The sequence below is a fragment of the Mustelus asterias genome, chromosome 3, assembly GCF_964213995.1.
Source record: "Mustelus asterias chromosome 3, sMusAst1.hap1.1, whole genome shotgun sequence".
NCBI lineage: Eukaryota > Metazoa > Chordata > Chondrichthyes > Carcharhiniformes > Triakidae > Mustelus > Mustelus asterias.
In genome coordinates this window covers 146,792,750-146,815,584 of record NC_135803.1, presented here as the reverse complement: position 1 = coordinate 146,815,584, position 22,835 = coordinate 146,792,750, and the positions used below count along the sequence as shown (strand labels likewise).

Here is a 22,835-nt window from a genome sequence, read left to right as displayed (position 1 = left end):
TCTCCCACCTGTATCCATGCAGTATTTCTTGCTGACTTTGCTTTTTGATTGTTGGATTACCATTCAGTTCCATTATTACATAGAAACCCTACAGTGCAGAAGGAGGCCATTCAGCCCATCGAGTCTGCACCGACCACAATCCCACCCAGGCCCTACCCCCACATATTTACCCACTAATCCCTCTAACCTACGCATTTCAGGACTCTAAGGGGCAATTTTTAACCTGGCCAATCAACCTAACCCGCACATCTTTGGACTGTGGGAGGAAACCGGAGCACCCGGAGGAAACCCACGCAGACACGAGGAGAATGTGCAAACTCCACACAGACAGTGACCCGAGCCGGGAATCGAACCCAGGTCCCTGGAGCTGTGAAGCAGCAGTGCTAACCACTGTGCTACCGTGCCGCCCATTATTATCTCCCACTCTCACCATGGAAAGTTTTTCTCTCACTAACGGAGACTCTAATTGTGCACGGAGTGCTTCTCTCAAGTTTACGAAGCTTTTTGCTGCTCACTGAACATTGGCTAAACTCTACCTCCATTAGAATGAAGTTGACCCATACCTTGGTTAAGGAAGAGACCTTCATGCTGTACTTGCACCACTAAAACCTATTTGGTCATGTGAGATGTTGACTGCAGCATTTCTGATTTGATATTAATCAGCTTTTGACTTCCTGTTGATGCATTTGAACAATACATGGTGGCACAGTGGTTATCACCGCTACCTCACAGCATGGGGTTTGATTACCAGCTGGGGTGACTGTGCGGAGGCTGCACATTCTCCCTGTGTCTGCGTGGGTTTCCTCCGGGTGCTCCGGTTTCACCCCACAGTCAAAGACATGTTTGTTAGGTGCATTGGCCATGCTAAATTCACCATCAGTGTACCTGAGCAGGTGCTGGAGTGTGGTGACTGGGGGGTTTTCACAGTAATCTCCTAAAAGTGTTAATGTAATCTTTCTTGTGACACCAATAAATAAACTTAATTTAGAAACTTAAACCTACATCTCACCCTGTTCCTCAGCATGTTTCTAAGTTCAATTTTTCTTCTTGACAGCCCCTCCTACAGTTGCTAAATCTGCAACAATTTCTCAGGATGGTCAGTCCTACCAGTCACAGACGCAATCTGAGGTATGTTGGAAGTTTTTTTGTTTGTTTCTTGGGTTTTTGAAATTAGTATACACCAGATAATACAAAAATACTCGGTTCACACTGTCAATCCCAGAAGTAATTTACTGATCTCATTTGAACCATCTAGCAAAGTCCCTGATTTTAGTGTTTACGCTCTCAATTTTCCTTCCCTCCAGCCTTCCTTGGCCAAAGGTTACCCAATTGCTACTTTTTATGCATGATGACATTATAGGAATTTGGCTGACATTCTATCTGTTCACATCATGAGTAGTTTAAAAACATTAATTCTGTCGTTTTCTTCATTCTTAAAGCCAGGTAATTTTTTTTTTCAGGCACTGCAAGCAGGCCAGTCTCAGAATGCAGACACCACTCCACCAAATGGTTCTTCAGATTCTAAGGATTCGAGTTATCGTAAGTACCTGCCCAGATTGATGCCTTTTGCCAAGGTTTATTGAAGTACTTTTTATTTAGCTGCTGAGTCATGCTGTTTATCTGTTCCAGCTGTACCAGATGTGTCTACTTATCAATATGATGAATCATCAGGATTTTACTACGATGCACAGACTGGGTTCTACTACGACCCAAATTCCCAGGTATATACGCATGTTTAGCAAAGCAGCAAACAATATTTGAACCGTTCTGATTCATTAGAGCATTGAGACAACTTCTGAAGCTTAGATGCGCCTGCTGAATGTTTAATAGGTTAAGTCAAACACGTCAACTAAATTGACAATGATATAGTTGAGATATTTTTAAAAAAATCTTTGTTTATCTTTCAATAAATGTGCCTGTTTCATTAAGATGAAGTTGATGTTTTTGATTCTGTGGCGTCTAAGAATTTCAGGGTCTCATAATCAGGTTTCAGCTCAAAGCTATGACAAAACATGTTTTCATGACAATATGCACTGAGGCAGTACCATACTCTAAAATACTGCTTATCTGGACATCTTTCCTAATTTTTTAAGCTTTTGACATTGCTTATTCTAGCTTATGTAACTTGTCCCCACAAGCATTATTTTAAAATTTGCAGGGGTCCAGAGATGCATTTTTCAGATGAAGCCCTCAAAGTAAATGACCACCGGTTAGGTTTAAAGGCTATTTTCTTGTTTGAGCCAATTAATACTCATATTACAGAAGCAATTGTGTCAACTTCAGCATTATTTTAAACGAGCGTACGACTAGCTTGTTTGGAAAATGACTATGAACATTTTGGTATCTAAAATATGGATTTAACATTTTAACAATAAGTTCAATAGCCGAATTCTAAAAATATTTGAGATTTTAGTCCATGGTTAATTTTGTCATCTGATGTTATTCCTTTTTTCATTCATTCATGGAATGAGTGTTGCTGACAAGGTCAGCACTTGTTGCCCTTGAATTGCTGCAGTCCATGTGGTGTAAGGTGCACCCACGGTGCTGTTGGGGAAGGAGTTCCAAGGCAGTGATTATTAGCTCCAAGTGAGAATGGCATGTGATGAGGAAGGGAACCTGCTGGCAGTGTGTTCCCATGTGTCTGCTGCTCTTGTCCTCAGAGGGTGCTGTCGAAGGAGTAATAACGAGTTGCTGAAATGCATCTTGTAGATGGTGCATACTGCCACAGTGCATCTGTGGTGGGTGGGTGCCAATTAGTGGGTTGCTTTGTTGTGTATGTTCTCGAGCTTCGTGAATGTTGTTGGAGCTGCACTCAAACCAAGCAATTGGTGATTATTCAGCCATATTCCTGACTTGTACCTTGTGGGTGGAGTCAGGAGGTGAGTTACTCACTGCAGAATTCCCAGCCTCTGCCCTGCTCTTGCATCCACAGTATTTATCTGGCTGGTTCACTTCAGTTTCTGGTCAGTCGTAATTCCCAGGATTTTGATGGTGGGGGATTTAGCAATGCCATTGAGCAGCAGGGATAGGTGGTTAGATTCTCTCGGTTGGAGATGGCCATAGTCTGGCACTTGTGTGGTGGCAATGTTACTTGCCATTTATTAGCCTAAGTCTGAAAGTTCAGTTCTTGATGCATGTGGGCACAATTGACAGGTACAAGGATTTGAAAAACATTTAGCAACGTGGGAACAGGAGTAAGCCATTCAGCCCATCAAGCCCACTCCACCATTCAACATGATCATGGCTGATCGGATGCCTTTTACTTTCACTATCCCCATAACCCTTTACATTATTCTTAATCTGAAATCTATCTTATCTCTGCCTTAAGTATGCTCAATGACTGAGCTCCCACTGCTCTCTGGGAAAGTGCGACATCCATGGTACTATGGCACATTATGATAATGTATATTATGCAAGTATAATTTGCCTATTCCAATGGAGATGCCATCCAAATGCGACATAGGCTTTCTCCAGGAAAAAAGAGTGAAAGCAAGGACTGTTGCCCTTGAATACATTCTTGTGTTGTTTCTAGGGTCTCCAAATTTGTTGGTTCTTGCTGACCCACATAGGTTTTTTTGTGTGGAGGAAAACAATTTAGTCTTCAACTTAAAATAAACGCCATTGTCAAAACCCTAGTCTCTTTGAGAAGCCATGCACCACTCGGGTGCACATCTGATAGATTGATTGGAACAAAACTGAGACAGTAGGCTAAGGGAGAAGTTAGCTAATAATAAATTGATCGCTGGGATCAGTTAGCTGGTGTAGACTTTTTCCCCCTCTGTAGAATCCATATCAAGTGACACTACCCCTCTGAATTGGTAATCGTTCAGCTCAAACTACGTTTGATGTATTTGTCAAATCTTTCTGTTCCAGTACTATTACAATCCACAGACTCAGCAGTACATGTATTGGGATGGAGAGAAACAAACCTATTTGCCTGCTCCGGATCAAACTGCACAGCAGAACAAATCAGCCACAGGGACTAAAAACAAAGAGGGAAAAGAGAAGAAGGAAAAGCCAAAGAGCAGGACAGCACAACAGGTGAGAACTTTGTGAGCAGTTTATGAACACTTAATTGATTTGGTCCCCTCTCCCCTGGCTTCAACATTGCTGCATATTAACTGCTCTTGGGGCTAACAGAAATGTCACAGAGGTACTGGAAGATGAATGAGTTAATACCAGAATTTGCTTTGGTTGCCTATTCCTAGTTTCTGCTTAGTTCTAAAACTCTTTGAAATTCTGTGCATGTTAGTTCAACATTTAAAAACCTGCCCCAAGGACATTGATAGTGTGCTGCCCTTGTGTTTGTAGAGTAAGTGGAAGCTAAAGATATCATGTCAGTGAATTTTTTTTTTCCTTTCACTTGTAGATTGCCAAAGACATGGAGCGATGGGCTAAGAGTCTGAACAAACAGAAAGATAATGTCAAAACCGCCTTGCAGATGATTGCATCTAAAGAAGAAGAGAGAAGAGAGTCTGCAGCAGCTGATGCAGGATTTGCTTTGTTTGAGAAAAGGGTACGATAGTGGGATTTAAAAGTTGAAAGCATTGTTTTTTTGCTGCAGGTATGGCATGAGGGAGGTTGTCTGGATAACTTGGGAAGGTGCTAAAGGAAAGAGGGTGAATGAGGACAGAACCTCAGTAAAAGAACAACTTTTCTACAAATGCAAAAATAAAATTTTGATGTAGGATTTCCTGAGAGAACAGTCAGTCAGAGGATAAATTGAAGCCTGAAATACTTTACATCTGTATTTACAAAAGGCAAATGGAGGAGCTAAATCCTAAATTTGTTAAAATTTTAAGCTGAGAAATGTCATAATAAAGAGACGATATGAAATTAAGAGATATATTGCCGGAGTCTAGTGGGATTATATGAAGATCATGAAGGAAATTGGGGAAGAAATAGTGGCGGCACAAGAAATTGTATTTCAAGCTTCTATTGTAATACCCATCTTTTAAAGACACTGTTACCGTGGGTAATCTGCAGGTCAGTTAGTTTAAAGACTACAACATTTCCCAACCACACAAGTTAGCCCCATATCCGTGTGTGTGAAAGTCAAATGATTGGTAAGTGTTGTTAAGCACATATAGAATACTGTATGCTCTTGGACTCAACATAGAACATAGAAAGCCACAGCACAAACAGGCCCTTCGGCCCACAGGTTGCGCCGATCACATCCCCACCTCTAGGCCTATCTATAGCCCTCAATCCCATTAAATCCCATGTACTCATCCAGAAGTCTCTTAAAAGACCCCAACGAGTTTGCCTCCACCACCACCGACGTCAGCCGATTCCACTCACCCACCACCCTCTGAGTGAAAAACTTACCCCTGACATCTCCTCTGTACCTACCCCCCAGCACCTTAAACCTGTGTCCTCTCGTAGCAACCATTTCAGCCCTTGGAAATAGCCTCTGAGAGTCTACCCTATCCAGACCTCTCAACATCTTGTAAACCTCTATCAGGTCACCTCTCATCCTTCGTCTCTCCAGGGAGAAGAGACCAAGCTCCCTCAACCTATCCTCATAAGGCATGCCCCCCAATCCAGGCAACATCCTTGTAAATCTCCTCTGCACCCTTTCAATGGCTTCAACATCTTTCCTGTAATGAGGTGACCAGAACTGCGCGCAGTACTCCAAGTGGGGTCTAACCAGGGTCCTATAAAGCTGCAGCATTATCTCCCGACTCCTAAACTCAATCCCTCGATTAATGAAGGCCAGTACGCCGTACGCCTTCTTGACCGCATCCTCCACCTGCGAGGCCTATAGGAAGAATAGGAAGAATGTTAAGACAATGGAGAGGAAGCAATGCAGATTCACAAATATGCTGTCTACTCTGAGTGCACAAATAAAAACTTGCATTGGGCTGTCTTTGCTACAGCAGAGGATCTGACATTTGTTAGAGATGTTTTGAAATTATGAAGATGTGTGACAAAGAATCCAGCCATGTCAGTGGGTGAGGGACCTAGAATGAGGGGACATAAATGATGGAGTTTTAGGACAGAAACAGCCTATTTGTGTTGTAATTGCTGTATAATTCTTTGTAGTCTGATTGAGGGTCCCTATAGAAAGTGCTGCAAAACCCCTGAAACCTTGTTGTTCAGCCAGACTATGTTCTAAAATATCCATCACTCCTGCCTTCAATTCCCACTCTCCAAAGCTGCAATATTTTAATGGGCGTTAAACTCATCTGTTACAGGGGATGATGGAACGGCAGCCAATGGTACTAGAACCTTTCAGTGGTTTAGTGGAGCACCTACGAGATGATGATGAAAGCCCATTGAAGGTATGAATGTCTTCAAGTCACAGTTTTGTTTTCTCCTTTTTCCTTCCAGCTGCCTGAGGCAACTGGCTGAAGACCATTTCACTGTTGCAAATTCTGTGAAGTGATGAATATCTATGGAAGAGGGTGATCCTCTTTGATTTTTATCCTTTCTGTGATGGTGGTCACAGGAAGGTACCAGAAATATGAAGTGTGGAAGACAACCCGTGTATCATTCTGATGCATTTGAAGCCAGCTGAAATTTAAAATCTCCCACAAGAAGATAGAAATGGAAGTGAAATTGTATAAAACAGTTTTGAAAGATCAAAGAGTTTGCTGATGTTGCGATTCCCTTAACCTGTAAACTCCACCTGAGCCACTTTCTCCGGTTGCGTATGAGAATATACAAAACCTTAAATGAAATTAAATAAACCAATAGTTTTTTTAAGTGCAGATGGCAAAACAATCACTCTGGTTTGTGCAATTGGGAGTTCTGAGTGACCTCTGGAGCAGCTTGTGTTGTATCAGATTTAGGGCACATGAATTGAAGCTGACACTTCAATTATTCAACAGATGTTTACTGGAGCTTTGAGTGAGAAATTGCACAATGTTTCTTGCATTGTTTGCATCTCATCTCAAAAATTCACAATATTTTGATCTTGTCGTCTTTTCCATTTCTGCTGTATTTCTGTGCTAATACTCAACGTCGTCATTTGGGAGTGCTTTATTATCTTGTCAGTTTTCACTATCCAGGTTAAGGTTTCACTGTCTGAAATATGTATTTTAACAACTGAATCTTGGTATCCATTTTGTAGAGAAAAACAAGCCCACTACAGGGACTTGTAGCGTCATACAGTGGAGAGAGTGATGATGAAGAGCAAGAGACGGTTCAAGACCTGGAAGAAAGGCTGACAGATTGGAACAAAATAGCTTGTCTGCTGTGCAGAAGGCAGTTTCCCAACAAAGAGGCACTTACTCGGCATCAGCAACTCTCTGACCTGCACAGGGTAATAAGAGCAAAACTAATAATCTTTGTAGAATCGTGTGTAAATTAAACGTAGGTCCATGTGGATAAAGCAGTATTAATTCAGTGATCTGAATTCTCAGTTTGGTCACAGGCTATGCTGTGCCACTTGATATTGAGTCTATGACGATAATTTTATTTGGATGGTCCTTTGGTCTATGATGAGAAACCATGCACCACTCTGACATATTTGAAAAGATGCACTAAAATCAATCTGAGACCAAAGGATAAAGGAAAACTGCTATATTCTTGAGAGAGAATTCCGGTTTGCCTTTAATTTTAAACTTTGCAATGGTAGAAAACTATAGACTTGACACACTGTTCCCCCCTGACAAAACTACTTGTCCTTCTATGTACCCCGCAGCCATTAGGAAGCTTGGTAAATGCACAAGATTTTCAAAATCAAATCCTGTTCACACCACTGGAAGGACAGTATTTTTGCTGCCAGTTCCATCAAATATTATTTAATTTTGACTTGCCCATCATCTCTGAGAATGGTGTATAAGGTCTTGGAGGTAGAACAGTAGTCTTCATGCTGCAGCCAATTATTAAATGTCTTTGCCATAACTTACACTTTTTATGTTTACAGCAAAATTTAGAGATCCGTAGAAGATCAAGAATGTCTGACCGAGAACTCGAGGCATTGGAAAAGACGGAAAATGAAGTAAGTTCACCTATAATCAAAGCACCAAGAGCTTATGATAAGTGATGTAGCTGCCCCCCTTTTCTCATCTACAAGGTCCCCTTCAGTGACAGCATTCAATAAGACATTGTTAGATGTGTATGTTGTTGATACCCAGCTATTATGGATAGTGGGGGTGGTGTTTAACTTAAACAGCACTAATTCCTCCTCTCACCGCGCATCAGCAAAGTGTTTTTAATCTATTTCCCTCTTTTAGTAAAGAGACAGCAACAGAGGAAAGAAAGATTTATAGTGCAGAGACCAGAGAGAAAATAATTATTGTTTCATGTGGGTCCCAGAGGGCAGACTGAAGTATTCTTTTGTGGAAGTCAGCTGAAAACTGATGCTTTTTAAATTATTTTTCTGCTGATGTTGACTTTGCAGAGTTAGGCACGCAGAGATGAATTGGTCTTGTCGATGATGGTATAGAATTTCCAGCAGAAGCAATGTCGATGGGGTTAGAGGTGTCCAACTTGGGTAGAACTTCTTTTCTGTGAGGCTGCCAGTTAGATAGTAAACAGCAGACTGAGCTTGGCAGTCCAGCAAGGAAGTATTATTACTGGTTCCACAAGCCAGAGGCTTGACTCCCACATTTCCACACTGCCTTTGACAAAGAGTGTGTAGCCCTTACCTGGGGTCCTGAGATCATATCAGTATTGATCTCAATCTGTGTGGCCTTTTGGTCTATGATGAGAAAACATGCACCACGCTGATATATTTGAGAAGATGCATTAAAATTAATCTGAGACCAAAGTAAAGGTAAATGACTATATCTTTGAGAGAGAATCCTGGAATGATTCAACCTTTAGAAATTAAGAATTGAAAGGAAGTTTGCAAAGCCCTTTGTCTCAGTAGATGTGCAGATTGCTATAGGCCAGCCTGAGTAGTTGGCCTTTGTATAGCTGTCTTTGAATTTGGCCTGTGCAGCCCACAGAGAGGCTGTTAGTGGATCCCCAGAGATAACCTTGTACAAGTTTCTCTGAAAGTGCCAGGCAGCTTCTTTTGAGTCACGGACAGACATTGATTCAGCCATTTTAAGGATCTTTTTTAAAATTTTAGAAATAACCACAAGGATATCTATCCTTGGATAGGATAACTTTTTTTCTAAAAATATAGTGAGAGAAATTCCATCTGATTAAATATATGGAAGACCCAAAATCATTCGGTCCTTTGCCCCTGCCACATGCTTCATTCCCTGGATACAGATCCTCCAGAATGACTTTGTGAAGCTGAACCAAAGATATTTGTACCCGCTATCATGTTTGAACTGAGCTTCAATTACCAATATCACCTGCTTGCATTTTTGCAATGTGGCTGCCTCAGCCCCCGTCTCAGGCCATTGCCCCCCATCACAGGTGCTACTTAAAACCTGTCTCGCTGACCAACTGGTCACAATACCTATGCGTCTGTTCATTTGGTAATGCCCCTGCGAAATTGTGCTATATAAATGCAAGTTGTCATTTTCGGTAACTGGATAGAAGTTACTTGTTATTTGAAACATCTCGGAGCTGAAGGGATTAGCATCAGTTTTGTGTGAAAATACTGCCGATTAATGCATGGGATTAAACCATATTGTTTTGCATTGTTACTTAACCTTTAAAATAGCATTAAATGACTTGTACCTTAAAATGTCTTTAACCACTGTGTCGTTCCCCCTCCCTCTGTGCCTCATAGATGAAGTACAGAGACAGGGCAGCAGAAAGAAGGGAAAAGTATGGTATCCCAGAGCCTCCAGAGCCCAAGAGGAAGAGATTTAATAATGCTGCCGTAATGTAAGTTTTGTCGTTATCCTGCTGTATGATGAGCATAATTTTCTCACTGGCAAATTGAACTCACTTTCTGACAGTGCTGTTCTTGAGTTCTCTGAATGCTTATGAAAGTCAGAAATCAATACAAGTTGTTTTTGTTCCGACAGTGACTTTGAGCAGCCAACAAAAAATGGTATTAACAGTGACAACATTGGAAGCAGGATGCTACAGGCTATGGGTTGGAAAGAAGGCTCTGGGTTGGGTCGAAATCAGCAAGGTATTACAGCTCCTATACAGGTATGTTTTATGCTCTATTCTCAACTGTTGTCATTTGTCAATGCAGTTCAGATTGTGTGGGATTGTTAGACTCAGTGTATTGATGTCAGTAAAATGTGCTGTTGCTCCTTTAATGAATGGGTTCACCATTTTAAGCAATAGAAGTCAACAAAGTTCAGGGATCTACCCAGATAAAGATTTACATTTTGCATTTGGCATTTCTGGTAAGGGCAGCATTTCAGGATGGCACATGCTTTGAACCTATTCTGAAGAGGGTAGAGTAGAAGTAATTGTGATACCCTCATTATTGAATTTAAAGAGATCAGTAATCTGGATACCGTCAGTAGCATTGCTGCCTCAGCGTCAAGGACCCGGGTTCGATTCCTGGCTTGGGTCTCTGTATGGAGTCTGCACATTCTCCCCGTGTCTGCCTGGGTTTCCTCCTGGTGCTCCGGCTTCCTCCCACAGTCTGAAAGACTTGCAGGTTAGGTGCATTGGCCATGCTAAATTCTCCCTCTGTCCCTGAGCAGGCGCCGGAGGGTGGTGACAAGGGGATTTTCACAATAACTTCATTACAATGTTCATGTAAACCTACTTGTAACACTAATAAATAAACTTTAGCTGGGGTAACCCAATATGTTCTAAATATATTTTGCAAAAAAAAACTTGAGATTGGGGCAGCAGATGTGAGGAGAATGGGGGGGAAAAAACTGAAGATTAAAAAAAAAACTTAATGTTAATCTGTTCTTGAATTCCTACTCTTAATGTTGCGAAATAATTGGCAGTAATTGTGCAATTTCACAAAAGGGAGTTACTTTTCTCATAGCATCCCGAATTTTGTCAAACATCTGGTGTTCCTTTTCATTTATAACTTTAATTCCTGTATTATTGAATGTAATTGGGGAACTGCTGGACCTTGACTAATTCAGCTTGGTTCAGAAAAAGGATTCTACTGGTAATTTGGGTGGATGTTTGCTCCATGCAAATGAGTTTAAACAGGCATAAAATTGCAAGATGTGGCCTGGTATAAGCTGAAAGCAGACACAACTTGTGCATGAAACACAGAAAGCTAGCACACAGGTGCAGCAGGTAATCAGGACGGCTAATGGAATGTTGGCCTTATTTCAAGGGGTTTGGAGTATAAGTTTAGGGAAGTTAGCTGCAACTATACAAAGTACTGCTGATACCACATCTGGAATACTGAGAGCACTAGGATGATCCCTGTTATGTAGGGATTGTCTTATGAGGAAAGGTCAAACAGGTTGGGACTGTACTCATTGGAATTTAGGCGTTCTCACTGAAACATATAGGATTCTTAAGGGGCTGGCCAAGGTAAATGTTGAGAAGATAGTGTCCCCATATGGGATAATCTAGGACCGAAGAGCCTAGTCTCGCAATAAAGGGGTGCCAATTTAAGACTGAGATGAGGAATTTCCTCTGAGGGTTGTGTGGCTATGGAACTCCTGGCCACAGAGAGCGGTGGAGGCAAAGTCATTGTTTATTTTTAAGGCTGAAATGGTTAGATGTTTGATCAGTAAGGGAGTCAAGTGTTACGGGAAAAGGGCAGGAAAGTGGATGGGAGTAATGTTGGATCAACCATGGTCCTGTTGATTGGGTAAGCGTTTTAACAACAGGTTAAAGTCCAACAGGTTTATTTGGTAGCAAACACCATTAGCTTTCGGAGCGCTGCTCCTTCGTCAGATGGAGTGGAAATCTGCTCTCAAACAGGGCACAGAGACACAAAATCAAGTTACAGAATACTGATTAGAATGCGAATCCCTACAGCCAACCAGATCTTAAAGATACAGACAATGTGAGTGGAGGGAGCATTAAGCACAGGTTAAAGAAATGTGTATCTCGGTTTAGGCCGCATTCATGTGTGCGGAACTTGGCTATCAGTTTATCCAGTAAGAAATCATCATAGAAATCATAGAAACCCTACAGTGCAGAAGGAGGCCATTCGGCCCATCGAGTCTGCACCGACCACAATCCCACCCAGGCCCTACCCCCACGTATTTTACCCGCTAATCCCTCTAACCTACGCATCCCAGGACTCTAAAGGGCAATTTTTAACCTGGCCAATCAACCTAACCTGCACATCTTTGGACTGTGGGAGGAAACCGGAGCACCCGGAGGAAACCCACGCAGACACGAGGAGAATGTGCAAACTCCACACAGACAGTGACCCGAGCCGGGAATCGAACCCGGGACCCTGGAGCTGTGAAGCAGCAGTGCTAACCACTGTGCTACACAAGCTTGTGTGGCTTTTGCTACCAAATAAACCTGTTGGACTTTAACCTGGTGTTGTTAAACTTCTTACTGTGTTTACCCCTGTCCAATGCCGGCATCTCCACATCATATCAGTTTATCAACAGCTACCAACACATGAGGATGTTGGATTTATGTCACACTATCAGTAACCCCCACAGCTTGCCTCCTGGACTTGCAGGCTGTCCTGTCTGGAGACAATACACATCTCTTTAACCTGTGCTTAATGCTCCCTCCACTTACATTGTCTGTATCTTTAAGATCTGGTTGGCTGGAGGGATTCGCATTCTAATCAGTATTCTGTAACTTGATTTTGTGTCTCTGTGCCCTGTTTGAGAGCACATTTCCACTCCATCTGACGAAGGAGCAGCGCTCTGAAAGCTAATGGTATTTGCTACCAAATAAACCTGTTGGACTTTAACCTGGTGTTGTTAAAACGCTTACTGTGTTTACCCCAGTCCAACGCCGGCATCTCCACATCATGACTACCTGTTGATTGGAACAGGCTGGAGGAGCTGAATGGCCTACTCCTCGCAACATTAAGAGTAGGAATTCAAGAACAGATAAACATTGTTTTATTTTTTAAATCGTCAAGTTTTTTTCCCATTCTCCTCGCACCTGCTGCCTCAATCTTGAAGTTTTTTCTTTGCATAGTATGTTTAAAACATATTGGATTACCCCAGCTAAAGTTTATTTATTAGTGTTACAGGTAGGTTTACATTAACATTGTAATGAAGTTGCGGTGAAAATCCTCTCGTCACCGCTGTTTCTTATGGTCTTAACTGAGGAGCTGCACTGCTCATTAATTCCACAATAATCTGGGTGCTTGAAGCTTGTATCCTCATTTTTTTTGGTGGGTCTAAGCATTATTTCCTCACAGTTCAACGTGGTAACAATTGATTTTTAATTTCAGGCTCAAACAAGGATGAAGGGTGCTGGTTTGGGAGCACGGGGAAGTTCATACGGTGTTACTACTTCAGATTCCTACAAAGATGCTGTTAAAAAAGCTATGTTTACAAGATTTAATGAATTGGAGTAATTAGACAGTAGTTGTAAATATGTAAATATTTTTCCTAATTTTTGCTACTGGGTATGTACTTGAGTAAACAGTGCGATTTGTCTGTAGGAAATGTAATTTTTTTGATGCTTTGATTAAATCTTATTTATGTTAAATGTACAATGTACATTTTGTATTGTCCATCAAGTGTATAATAATGTATCTACTGTTTTCTTTTGCAAAATAAATTTTGAAAAGAATCCAAGTATTTTTCTTTGTCTTCAGCTTTGTCTTTGCAAAGACAGAATTTTCAGAACTTGGGATCAACCGCAAATAATCCATTAATTTGGAAACCGAAAGGATTGATGGACAGGGTATGATGGAGCAGCTGAGACAGGAGCATTTTATTGTGTAAACTATATTTCAAACTTTAAGGTGAACATAGAACACAATGTATTTTGTATAATTAGGACTTGCCAGTCTGTGTAGTTAATCCACAGTACAGTGTTTCAGGAGCTGGTGCACTGTACTATTACTTTGAATCTGGACTTTGACTAAAGTTACTTTTTTTTTGGTATCCTGCCCCAATGTGAGGTGGTTAATTGGTCAAAAATAAATGCAGTTATATATGAAAAGTTCTGGTAGGAGCTCAGTTGAGACAAACTTTACTGCTTGTGACCGTAACATTTCTAATATAAAATGTGTTTCGTTCTCCTAATGTTCTGGTCAGCATTTGTCTTTAAACCAACACTTAAAACATGATCTGGTCTTGTAATTCATTGCTGTTTGAGAAAAGTAAAACTTAGTGTGACGTCCTGTGTTTGTGAAAGATGCTCTATGGGGTGGCATAATGGTTAGCATTGTTGTCTCATAGTGCCAGGGACCTGGGTTCAATCCCTGGCTTGGGTGACTATGCAGACTCTGCACATTCTCCCTGTGTCTGTGTGGGTTTTCCCTGGGTGCTCCGGTTTCTTCCCACAGTCCAAAAGATGTGCTGGTTAGGTGCATTGGCTGTGCTAAATTCTCCCTCAGTGTACCGGAGTGTGGTGACTGGGGGATTTTAACATTAACTTCATTGCAGTATTAATGTAGGCCTACGCCCTTGTGACTACTAAATTTTATTAGATGTTCCTAGTTTGCTTAGGAACAAAATCTTTAAACTTTCAAGTCCTGTGGGCTTATCACCATAAGAGTTTTAACAACACCAGGTTAAAGTCCACAACAGGTTTATTTGGTAGCAAATACCATTAGCTTTCGGAGCGCTGCTCCTTCGTCAGATGGAGTGGAAATAACTTACTGTGTTCACCCCAGTCCAACGCCGACATCTCCACATCATGGCTTATCACCGTACAGGGGCAATATCAAGGCATTTTATCAATAAATGAAGAACCTGTTGCTCCATGAACAACATCTGTATCATGTGCAATAATGTAGGATTTTTAACGGTACTGTGGAAAGTGAACTTGGGATGGAGGTGCAACAAAAAACTACACTTTAATTTTGGAGTCACAAAGTGGCACAGGAAGCTGATGCCTAAGCTGCTATTGCACCAGGTATGCAGGTCTAATATTTGATGCGCTGGATGTCTAAAAGGCTTCTGCTGATAGGTCAAGTTACCACACCACACAGACAATTATGAACAATATATTCATGTCGCTGTGTGTGCAGAATTCTGTGAACAAATCCAGCCCCCCTCAAATTACAAAGCTCCGTTGCGGTTTGAGAAAGGCTATTGTCCCTCCGCCAGACTGAAAGGAGCGGCCATTTTCTCAAAGTCTGACACGGGAGGAGTTGGGAGGCAGAAACGCGCTTGCGCCGGCTCCCCACACACCGCGGGAAGTGCGCAGGTGCGAAGCCGGTTCCCGCGCGCACACACACACTGCGGGAAGTGCGCAGGTGCGAAGCCGGCCCCACGCTCCGCGAAGGAAGTGCGCAGGTGCGAAGCCGGTTTCAAACACCCGCGCGGAAAGTGCGCAGGTGCAAAGCCGGCTTCAAACACCCGCGCGGGAATTGCGCAGGTGCGAAGCAGGCGCCGCGCGGAAAGTGCGCAGGTGCGAAGCCGGCGCCGCGCGGAAAGTGCGCAGGTGCGAAGTGGGCGTCGCCCTTGTGGCCAACGGTTACTCCCATTTAACGGTCGGGAGGCAAATAACCGTTTGTACTTTGGGGAGAGTTACATTGAAGGTGGGGAAGAAACTTACCAGAGCTCACCGTACGGACATTGACAGCGCAGAGAGAGATTATTCAGCCAGCAGAGCTCACCCAGGCTGAGGTAGATAGATTTTGTGAGGCAATGGAATGAAAGGTTATTGGGTGTGGGTGGGGGATGTGGAATTGGAAATACAAACATCAACCAAGACCTTATTGAATGATGGAGCAGATTCAATGGCCTATTGAATGGGGGCGGCACAGTGGTTAGCACTGCTGCCTCACAGCACCAGGGACCTGGGCTTGATTCCCGGCTTGGGTCACTGTCTGTGCGGAGTCTGCACGTTCTCCCCGTGCCTGCGTGGGTTTCCTCCGGGTGCTCCGGTTTCCTCCCACAGTCCGAGAGACGTGCTAGTTAGGTGTATTGGCCGTGCTAAATTCTCCCTCTGTACCCGAACAGGTGCCGGAGTGTGGCGACAAGGGGATTTTCACAGTAACTTCATTGCAGTGTTAATGTAAGCCTATGTGTGTCACTAATAAATAAACTTTAAACTTCTGCTTCTGAATGGTACTCTGACAGCGATGTCCAAAAATGTACTGGTTAGGTAGATTGGCTATGCTAAATTGCCCGTTGGAGTCCCAAGATGTGTAGGTTGGTGGGGTGAATATGTGGGGTTACAGGGATAGGGCCTGGTTAAAATGCTCTGTTGGAGAGTCAGTGCAGACTCGATGGGCCAAATGTCCCCCTTCTGCACTGTAGGGATTCTTTGAAGAGTCATCCAGACTCAAAATGTCAGCTCTCCTCTCTCTCTCACACACAGCCAGAATCGCTGAGATATATCCAGGGATCTTGGATAAGCAGTCTTAGCAGTGGAGGAATTATGAGAGACTCATGAGAGTACCATACATACAACCATCAATCCTGGGCTCCACTGAAGTAAATGGACTTAAAACCTTAAGCACAGTTTCTGCCTAGGCCGGCTGAGGTTTTCCGACAATTTCTGTTTTTGTTTCAGATTCTAGCATCTGCAGTAATTTGCTTTTGTACTTCTGCTCCTGTTTCATATGTTTGTCAGAAATACCATTTACAACACACAGGGAGGTCATTCAGCCCATTGTGTCCTTGCCAGCTGGAAGAGAGCCATTCACTCATCCGGTTCATAGCCCTGCTGATTAAGGTCAAGTGCCCATTCAAGTGTTTTTTTAATGCAAAGAGAGTTCCTGCCACACTTTTCTGCAGTGAATTCAAGACTCCTGCCACCTGCTGGGTTTAAAAAGTTACTCCCCAACTTTTCTCGAATCCTTCCATCAATTATTTTCAATCTCTGACCTCATCCAGTTATTGACTTCTCTTCTAACAGAAATAAATCCTTGTTCTAGCCAGGCCAGTCAATACTTTTGTACAGCTCTTGTATGGCCTATTCTATTCTGATGGAAGTGAACCCAGGCTATGCAATTTTTTTTCATCACCAAAATTCTCCATTCCTGGCAAATTCCTTTTAGTTTTAATTGTCCTTTTCAGAACATTTCACGGAGGCCAACTGTTCCAACTGCATTTAAATTGAAGGAACGCAGAGTGGAGACAGTTAACAGAGAAGGAACGCAGAACGGACACTTTCTAAACAGCAGGACGACAGAGCGGTTTTAAAAAATGTTTTGTGCGCATGTGCCTGGAGTCAGTCGGTAGTTCGACTGAGGGTTAAAGAGGAGAACGCACTATTCAGCGGGCAGGTAGCAGAGTGAAAGGCTTTGGCTCAACGGGCTTAGGAGGAAACGGGCAAGGGAGGGTAGGTTTCTCAACTGTTACACCTCAGTTCTTTCCCTGTGGATTCTGAGGAAAAGGGGCATTATGAATGTGAAGCCAGTTTGCTGTTCTCGGTGCCGGATGTGGGAGGTCGTGGAGTCTCCTAGCCTCCCAGAAGTGCATATCTGCGCTGGGTGCGTCGAACTGCGGCTCCTAAGGGACCGAGTTAGGGAACTGGAGCTGCAGCTCGAGGACATTCGTCTGGTCAGGGAAAACGAGGAGGTGATAGATAGGAGTTATAGGCAGGTGGTCACACCGGGGCCACAAGAAGCAGGCAAGTGGGTCACAGTCAGGAAAGGAAAAAGTCAGGTGGTAGAGAGTACCCCAGTGGTTGTGCCCCTTAAAAATAAGTACTCTTGTTTGAGTACTGTTGGGGTGGACAGCCCACCTGGTGGAAGCAGCAGTGGTCATGCCTCCGGCGCGGAGTCTGGCCTTGTAGCACAGAAGGGTAAGGAAAGGAAGACAGTGGTGATAGGGGACTCTACAGTGAGGGGGTCAGACAGGCGTTTTTGTGGAGGAAGTCGAGAAACGCGGATGGCGGTTTGCCTCCCTGGTGCTGGGATCAGGGATGTTTCTGACCGTATCCAAGAAATCCTGAAGTGGGAGGGAGAGGAGCCAGAGGTCGTGGTGCATACTGGTACCACTGACATAGGCAGCAAAGGGGAAGGGGTTATGAAAGGAAAATATAGGAAGTTAGGTAGGGAGTTAAGAAGAAGGAACACAAAGGTAGTAATCTCGGGATTGCTGCCTGTGTCATGAGACAGTGAGGAAAGGAACGAAATAAGGTGGAGGATAAATGCGTGGCTGAGGGATTGGAGCAGAGGTCAGGGATTCAGGTTCCTGGATCATTGGGACCTCTTTAGGGGCAGGTGCGATCTGTACAAAAAGGATGGGTTTCTCTTAAATCCCAGGGGGACCAATATCCTGGCGGGAAGGTTTGCTAAGGCTACTGGGGAGAGTTTAAACTAAAATGGTTGGGGAATGGGAATCAAAATGAGGTGACTGGGAGAGAAGAGGTTAGCTTAAAAATAAAAGGGGCTTGTAGACGGTGTCAGAGGGAGGATAGGCAGGTGACGGAGAAGGGGAGCGCTCAGACTGAAGGGTTGAGATGTGTGTATTTTAACGCAAGGAGTGTAGTGAACAAAATAGATGAGCTTAGAGCGTGGATCACTACTTGGAAGTGTGATGTGGTGGCCATTACAGAGACTTGGTTATCTCAGGGACAGGACTGGATACTTCAATTGCCAGGTTTCAGATGTTTCAGGAGGGACAGGGAAGGAGGCAAAAGGGGTGGGGGAGTGGCACTGTTGATCAGGGATAGTGTCACGGCTGTAGAAAAGATGGATGCCAAAGAGGGATTGTCTACGGAATCTCTGTGGGTGGAGGTTCGCAACAGGAAGGGGTCAATAACTTTACTGGGTGTTTTCTATAGGCCGCCCAATAGTAGCAGGGATGTGGAGAAGCAGATCCTGGAGAGATGTGATAATAACAGTGGTCATGATGAGAGATTTTAATTTCCCAAATATCGATTGGAATATCCCTAGGGTAAGGGGTTTAGATGGGGAGGAGTTTGTTAGGTGTGTTCAGGAGGGCTCCCTGACACAGTATGTGGATAAGCCTACAAGAGGAGAGGTTGTACTTGATTTGGTATTAGGGAATGAACCTAGGCAGGTGTCAGATCTCTCAGTGGGAGAGCATTTTGGGGATAGAGATCATAACTCTATCTCCTTTACATTAGCATTGGAGAGAGATAGGATCAGTCAAGCTAGGAAAGTGTTTATTTGGAGTAAGGGCAATTATGAGGCTATTAGGCAGGAAATTAGAGGCATAAATTGGAAGGAGGTTTTCTCAGGGAAATGTACAGAAGAAATGTGGCAAATTTTCAAGGAACATTTGTCTGGAGCTCTGCACAGCAACGTTCCAATGAGACAGGGGAGTTATGGTAGGTTACAGGAACGATGATGCACGAAAGCTGTAACGAATTTAGTCAAGAAGAAAAGAAAAGCCTACAAAAGGTTCAGGGAGTTAGGTAATGTTGAAATCTAGAAGAGTATACGACTAATAGGAAGGAACTTAAGAGGGAAATTAGAAGAGCAAGAAGGGGTCATGAGAAGGCCTTGGCAGACAGGATAAAGGAAAACCCCAAGGCATTCTACAAGTATGTTAAGAGCAAGAAGATAAGATCTGAAGTAGTAGGACCTATCAAATGTGACGGTGGGAAAGTCTGTATAGAACCGGTAGAAATAGCAGAGGTACTCAATGAATACTTTGCTTCAGTATTCACAGTGGAAAAGGATCTTGGTAGTTGCAGTACAGACTTGCAGTGGACTGAGAAGATTGAGCATGTGGACATTAGGGGAGAGGATGTGTTGGAGCTTTTAAAAAGCATCAAGTTAGATAAATCGCCGGGACCGGATGGGATGTACCCCAGGTTACTGTGGGAGGCAAGGGAAGAGATTGCTGAGCCTCTGGCTATGATCTTTGCGTCATCAATGGAGACGGGAGAGGTTCCGGAGGATTGCGGATGTGGTTCCGTTATTCAAGAAAGGGAGAAGGGATAGCCTGGGAAATTATAGACCAGTGAGTCTAACCTCAGTGGTTGGTAAGTTGATGGAGAAGATCCTGAGAGGCAGGATTTATGAACATCTGGAGAGGAATGGTATGATCAGAAATAGCCAGCACGGCTTTGTCCAAGGCAGATCATGCCTTACGAGCCTAATTGAATTTTTTGAAGATTTAACTAGACACATAGATGAGGGAAGAGCGGTAGATGTAGTTTATATGGATTTCAGCAAGGTGCCCCATGCGAGGCTTATTGAGAAAGTGAAGGGGCATGGGATACAAGGGGACATTGCTTTGTGGATTCAGAACTGGCTTGCCCACAGAAGGCAAAGAGTGGTTGTAGATGGGTCTTTTTCAGCATGGAGGTCGGTCACCAGTTGAGTGCCCCAGGGATCTGTTCTGGGACCCTTGCTCTTTGTGATTTTTATAAATGACCTGGATGAGGAAGTGGAAGGATGGGTTGGCAAGTTTGCTGATGACACAAAGGTTGGTGGTGTTGTGGATAGTGTAGAGGGATGTCAGCAGTTGCAACGAGACATAGATAAGATGCAAGACTGGGCGGAGAAGTGGCAGATGGAAACCCAGATAAGTGTGGTGGTTCATTTTGGCAGGTCGAATAGGATGAAAGAATATAATATTAAGGGTAAGACGCTTGGCAGTATGGAAGATCTGAAGGATCTTGGGGTCCGGGTTCATAGGATACTCAAAGCAGCGTCGCAGGGAGAGGCTGTAATTAAGAGGGCGTATGGAATACTGGCCTTCATCAATAGAGGAATTGAGTTTAGAAATCGGGAGATAATGCTGCAGCTGTATAGGACCCTGGTCAGACCCCACTTGGAGTACTGTGCCCAGTTCTGGTCGCCTCATTACAGAAAGGATGTGGAAGCCATAGAGGAGATTTTCAAGAATGTTGCCTGGATTAGATGGCATGCCTTATGAGGATAGGTTGAGAGAGCTAGGTCTTTTCTCCTTGGAGAGGTGAAGGATGAGAGGTGACCTGATAGAGGTGTATAAGATGTTGAGAGGTATTGATAGAGTGGATTCTCAGAGGCTTTTACCCAGGGCTGGAATGGTTGCCACAAGAGGTCACAGGTTTAGGGTGCTGGGGAGTAGGTACAGAGGAGATGTTAGAGGTAAGTGTTTCACTCAGAGGGTGGTGGGTGTGTGGAATCGGCTGCCAGTAGTGGTGGTGGAGATGGATTCAATAGGGTCTTTTAAGAGACTTTTGGATAAATTCATGGAAGTTAGTAAGATAGAGGGTTATAGGTAAGCCTAGTAGGTAGGGACATGTTTGGCGCAACTTGTGGGCCGAAGGGCCTGTTTGTGCTGTAGCTTTTCTATGTTCTATGTTCCGGATTTGATCCTCATCAGCTGTACTTATTTCCTTTGCTCTATTTGGAGAGCTGGTGCAGAAGCGATGGGCCGAATGGACTTCTTCACTGTAACAAGTATGATATTTTTATGGAGTGTTATGGATTTCTTTGAAAGGATTTGAAGAACAGTCTAAAGATATGTGGGTTAGGTTGATTGGCCATGCTAAATTGACTCTAGTGTCGGGGATTAGCAGGGTGAATAAGTGGGGTTATGCGAATAGGGCCTGGGTGGGATTGTGGTCAGTGCAGACTCGATGGGCCGAATGGTCTCCTTCTGCACTGTAGAGATTCTATGATTGTATGATTCTATAAGTGTATTAATAAAAGCAAAATACTGCGGATGCTAGAAATCTGAAATAGGAACAGAAAATCCTGGAAAAGCTCAGCAGGTCTGGCAGCATCTGTGGAGGAAGAGATAAAGTTAACATTTGACTCAGTAGTATTTTTATTGGTAGTTAGTGGTATTTACAATGCTGCATTTTTAAAGACAGTTGGTATATTCACAGAGGAATGATGGTTAATGTGTTAAATGGCTGTAAAACATATCGCAAGTGTTTTCAGTGGCTTCACTATGGAGATGGAGATTCTAGGAAGACTAAATGTGCTCAAAACAAAAAAATGCTCAGGGATATATATCGCATTTATCTCAGAGTGAGATATAAGGAGAATATTTTGAGGCATTTTTATAAGGTAACCAATCGACACTGGAGAGATTCTGGAGAGATTCAGGGACACGGTAACACAGTGGTTAGCACTGCTGCCTCACTGGGCCAGGGACCCGGCTTCAATTCTGGTCTTGGTCACTGTCTGTGTGGAGTTTGCACATTCACCCCATGTCTGCATGGGTTTCCTTGGGGTGCTCTGGTTTCCTCCCACAGTCCAAAGATGTGTGGGTTAGGTCGATTGGCCATGTTAAATTAACCCTAATGTCAGGGGGATTAGCAGGGTAAATGCATGGGGTTACAGGAATAGAGCCTGGGTGGGATTGTGGTCGGTACAGACTTGATGGGCTGAATGGCCTCCTGCACTGTAGGGATTCTATTCTACTCTATTCACTGCTGCCTCACAGTGCCAGGGACCCGGGTTCGATTCCCGGCTTGGGTCAATGTCTGTGCAAAGTCTGCACGTTCTCCCCGTGTCTGTGTGAGTTTCCCCCGGGTGCTCCGGTTTCCTCCCACATTCTGGTTAGGTGCATTGGCCATGCTAAATTCTCCCTCAGTGTACATGAACAGGTGCCGGAATGTGGCGACTAGGGCACTTTCACAGTAATTTCATTACAGTGTTAACGTAAGCCTATTTGTGACACTAATAAGTAAAATCAACTTTATAGTAGAGTGGGCAAATATGATGCCCATATTCAAAATAGATGGCAAATTAGCCACAGATAACTACAGTCCTATTCATGGCAATTCCATTCCATGGAAATAACACAATCAATTGGAAGTAAGCTTGACTGTTTACTCCACAACAATAACAGCAGTCAGATCAACCTCTTCAACTTCTCTGAGGAAGTAACAGCACAAGTGGACTGGGAAAGCCTCACAATATTATGCACAGCTTCCAGAAGGCTTTTGATAAAGTTCCACATGAAAGATTATTGGTAAAATTGGGCATTATAGAGATTTAGGGTAAACTCTTGGAATAGGTAAGAAAAGGATGAAAACAACAAGAGTTGTTGGTGTTGGAAGAGTTGTAA

At 43.4% G+C, this 22,835-nt stretch overlaps 1 protein-coding gene across 6 annotated transcripts in view; it reads left to right on the top strand.

The window, feature by feature from the left end:
- LOC144491703 (RNA-binding protein 5-like) overlaps positions 1-13,523 on the top strand; it is a 35,996-nt gene extending 22,473 nt beyond the window's left edge. For 4 of the 6 annotated variants that reach the window (XM_078209902.1, XM_078209899.1, XM_078209901.1 and 1 more), the window contains 11 exons: positions 1,055-1,128; positions 1,461-1,539; positions 1,630-1,721; positions 3,874-4,041; positions 4,370-4,516; positions 6,198-6,284; positions 7,076-7,267; positions 7,874-7,948; positions 9,641-9,738; positions 9,882-10,011; positions 13,172-13,523. In XM_078209902.1, coding sequence (XP_078066028.1) covers positions 1,055-1,128; positions 1,461-1,539; positions 1,630-1,721; positions 3,874-4,041; positions 4,370-4,516; positions 6,198-6,284; positions 7,076-7,267; positions 7,874-7,948; positions 9,641-9,738; positions 9,882-10,011; positions 13,172-13,297 — 1,268 coding nt within the window. In that variant the 3' untranslated portion in view covers positions 13,298-13,523. The remainder of the gene's footprint in view (positions 1-1,054; positions 1,129-1,460; positions 1,540-1,629; positions 1,722-3,873; positions 4,042-4,369; positions 4,517-6,197; positions 6,285-7,075; positions 7,268-7,873; positions 7,949-9,640; positions 9,739-9,881; positions 10,012-13,171) is intronic. The other 2 variants (XM_078209903.1, XM_078209900.1) reach the window with 1 other exon arrangement.
- Positions 13,524-22,835: the final 9,312 nt, after the last annotated feature.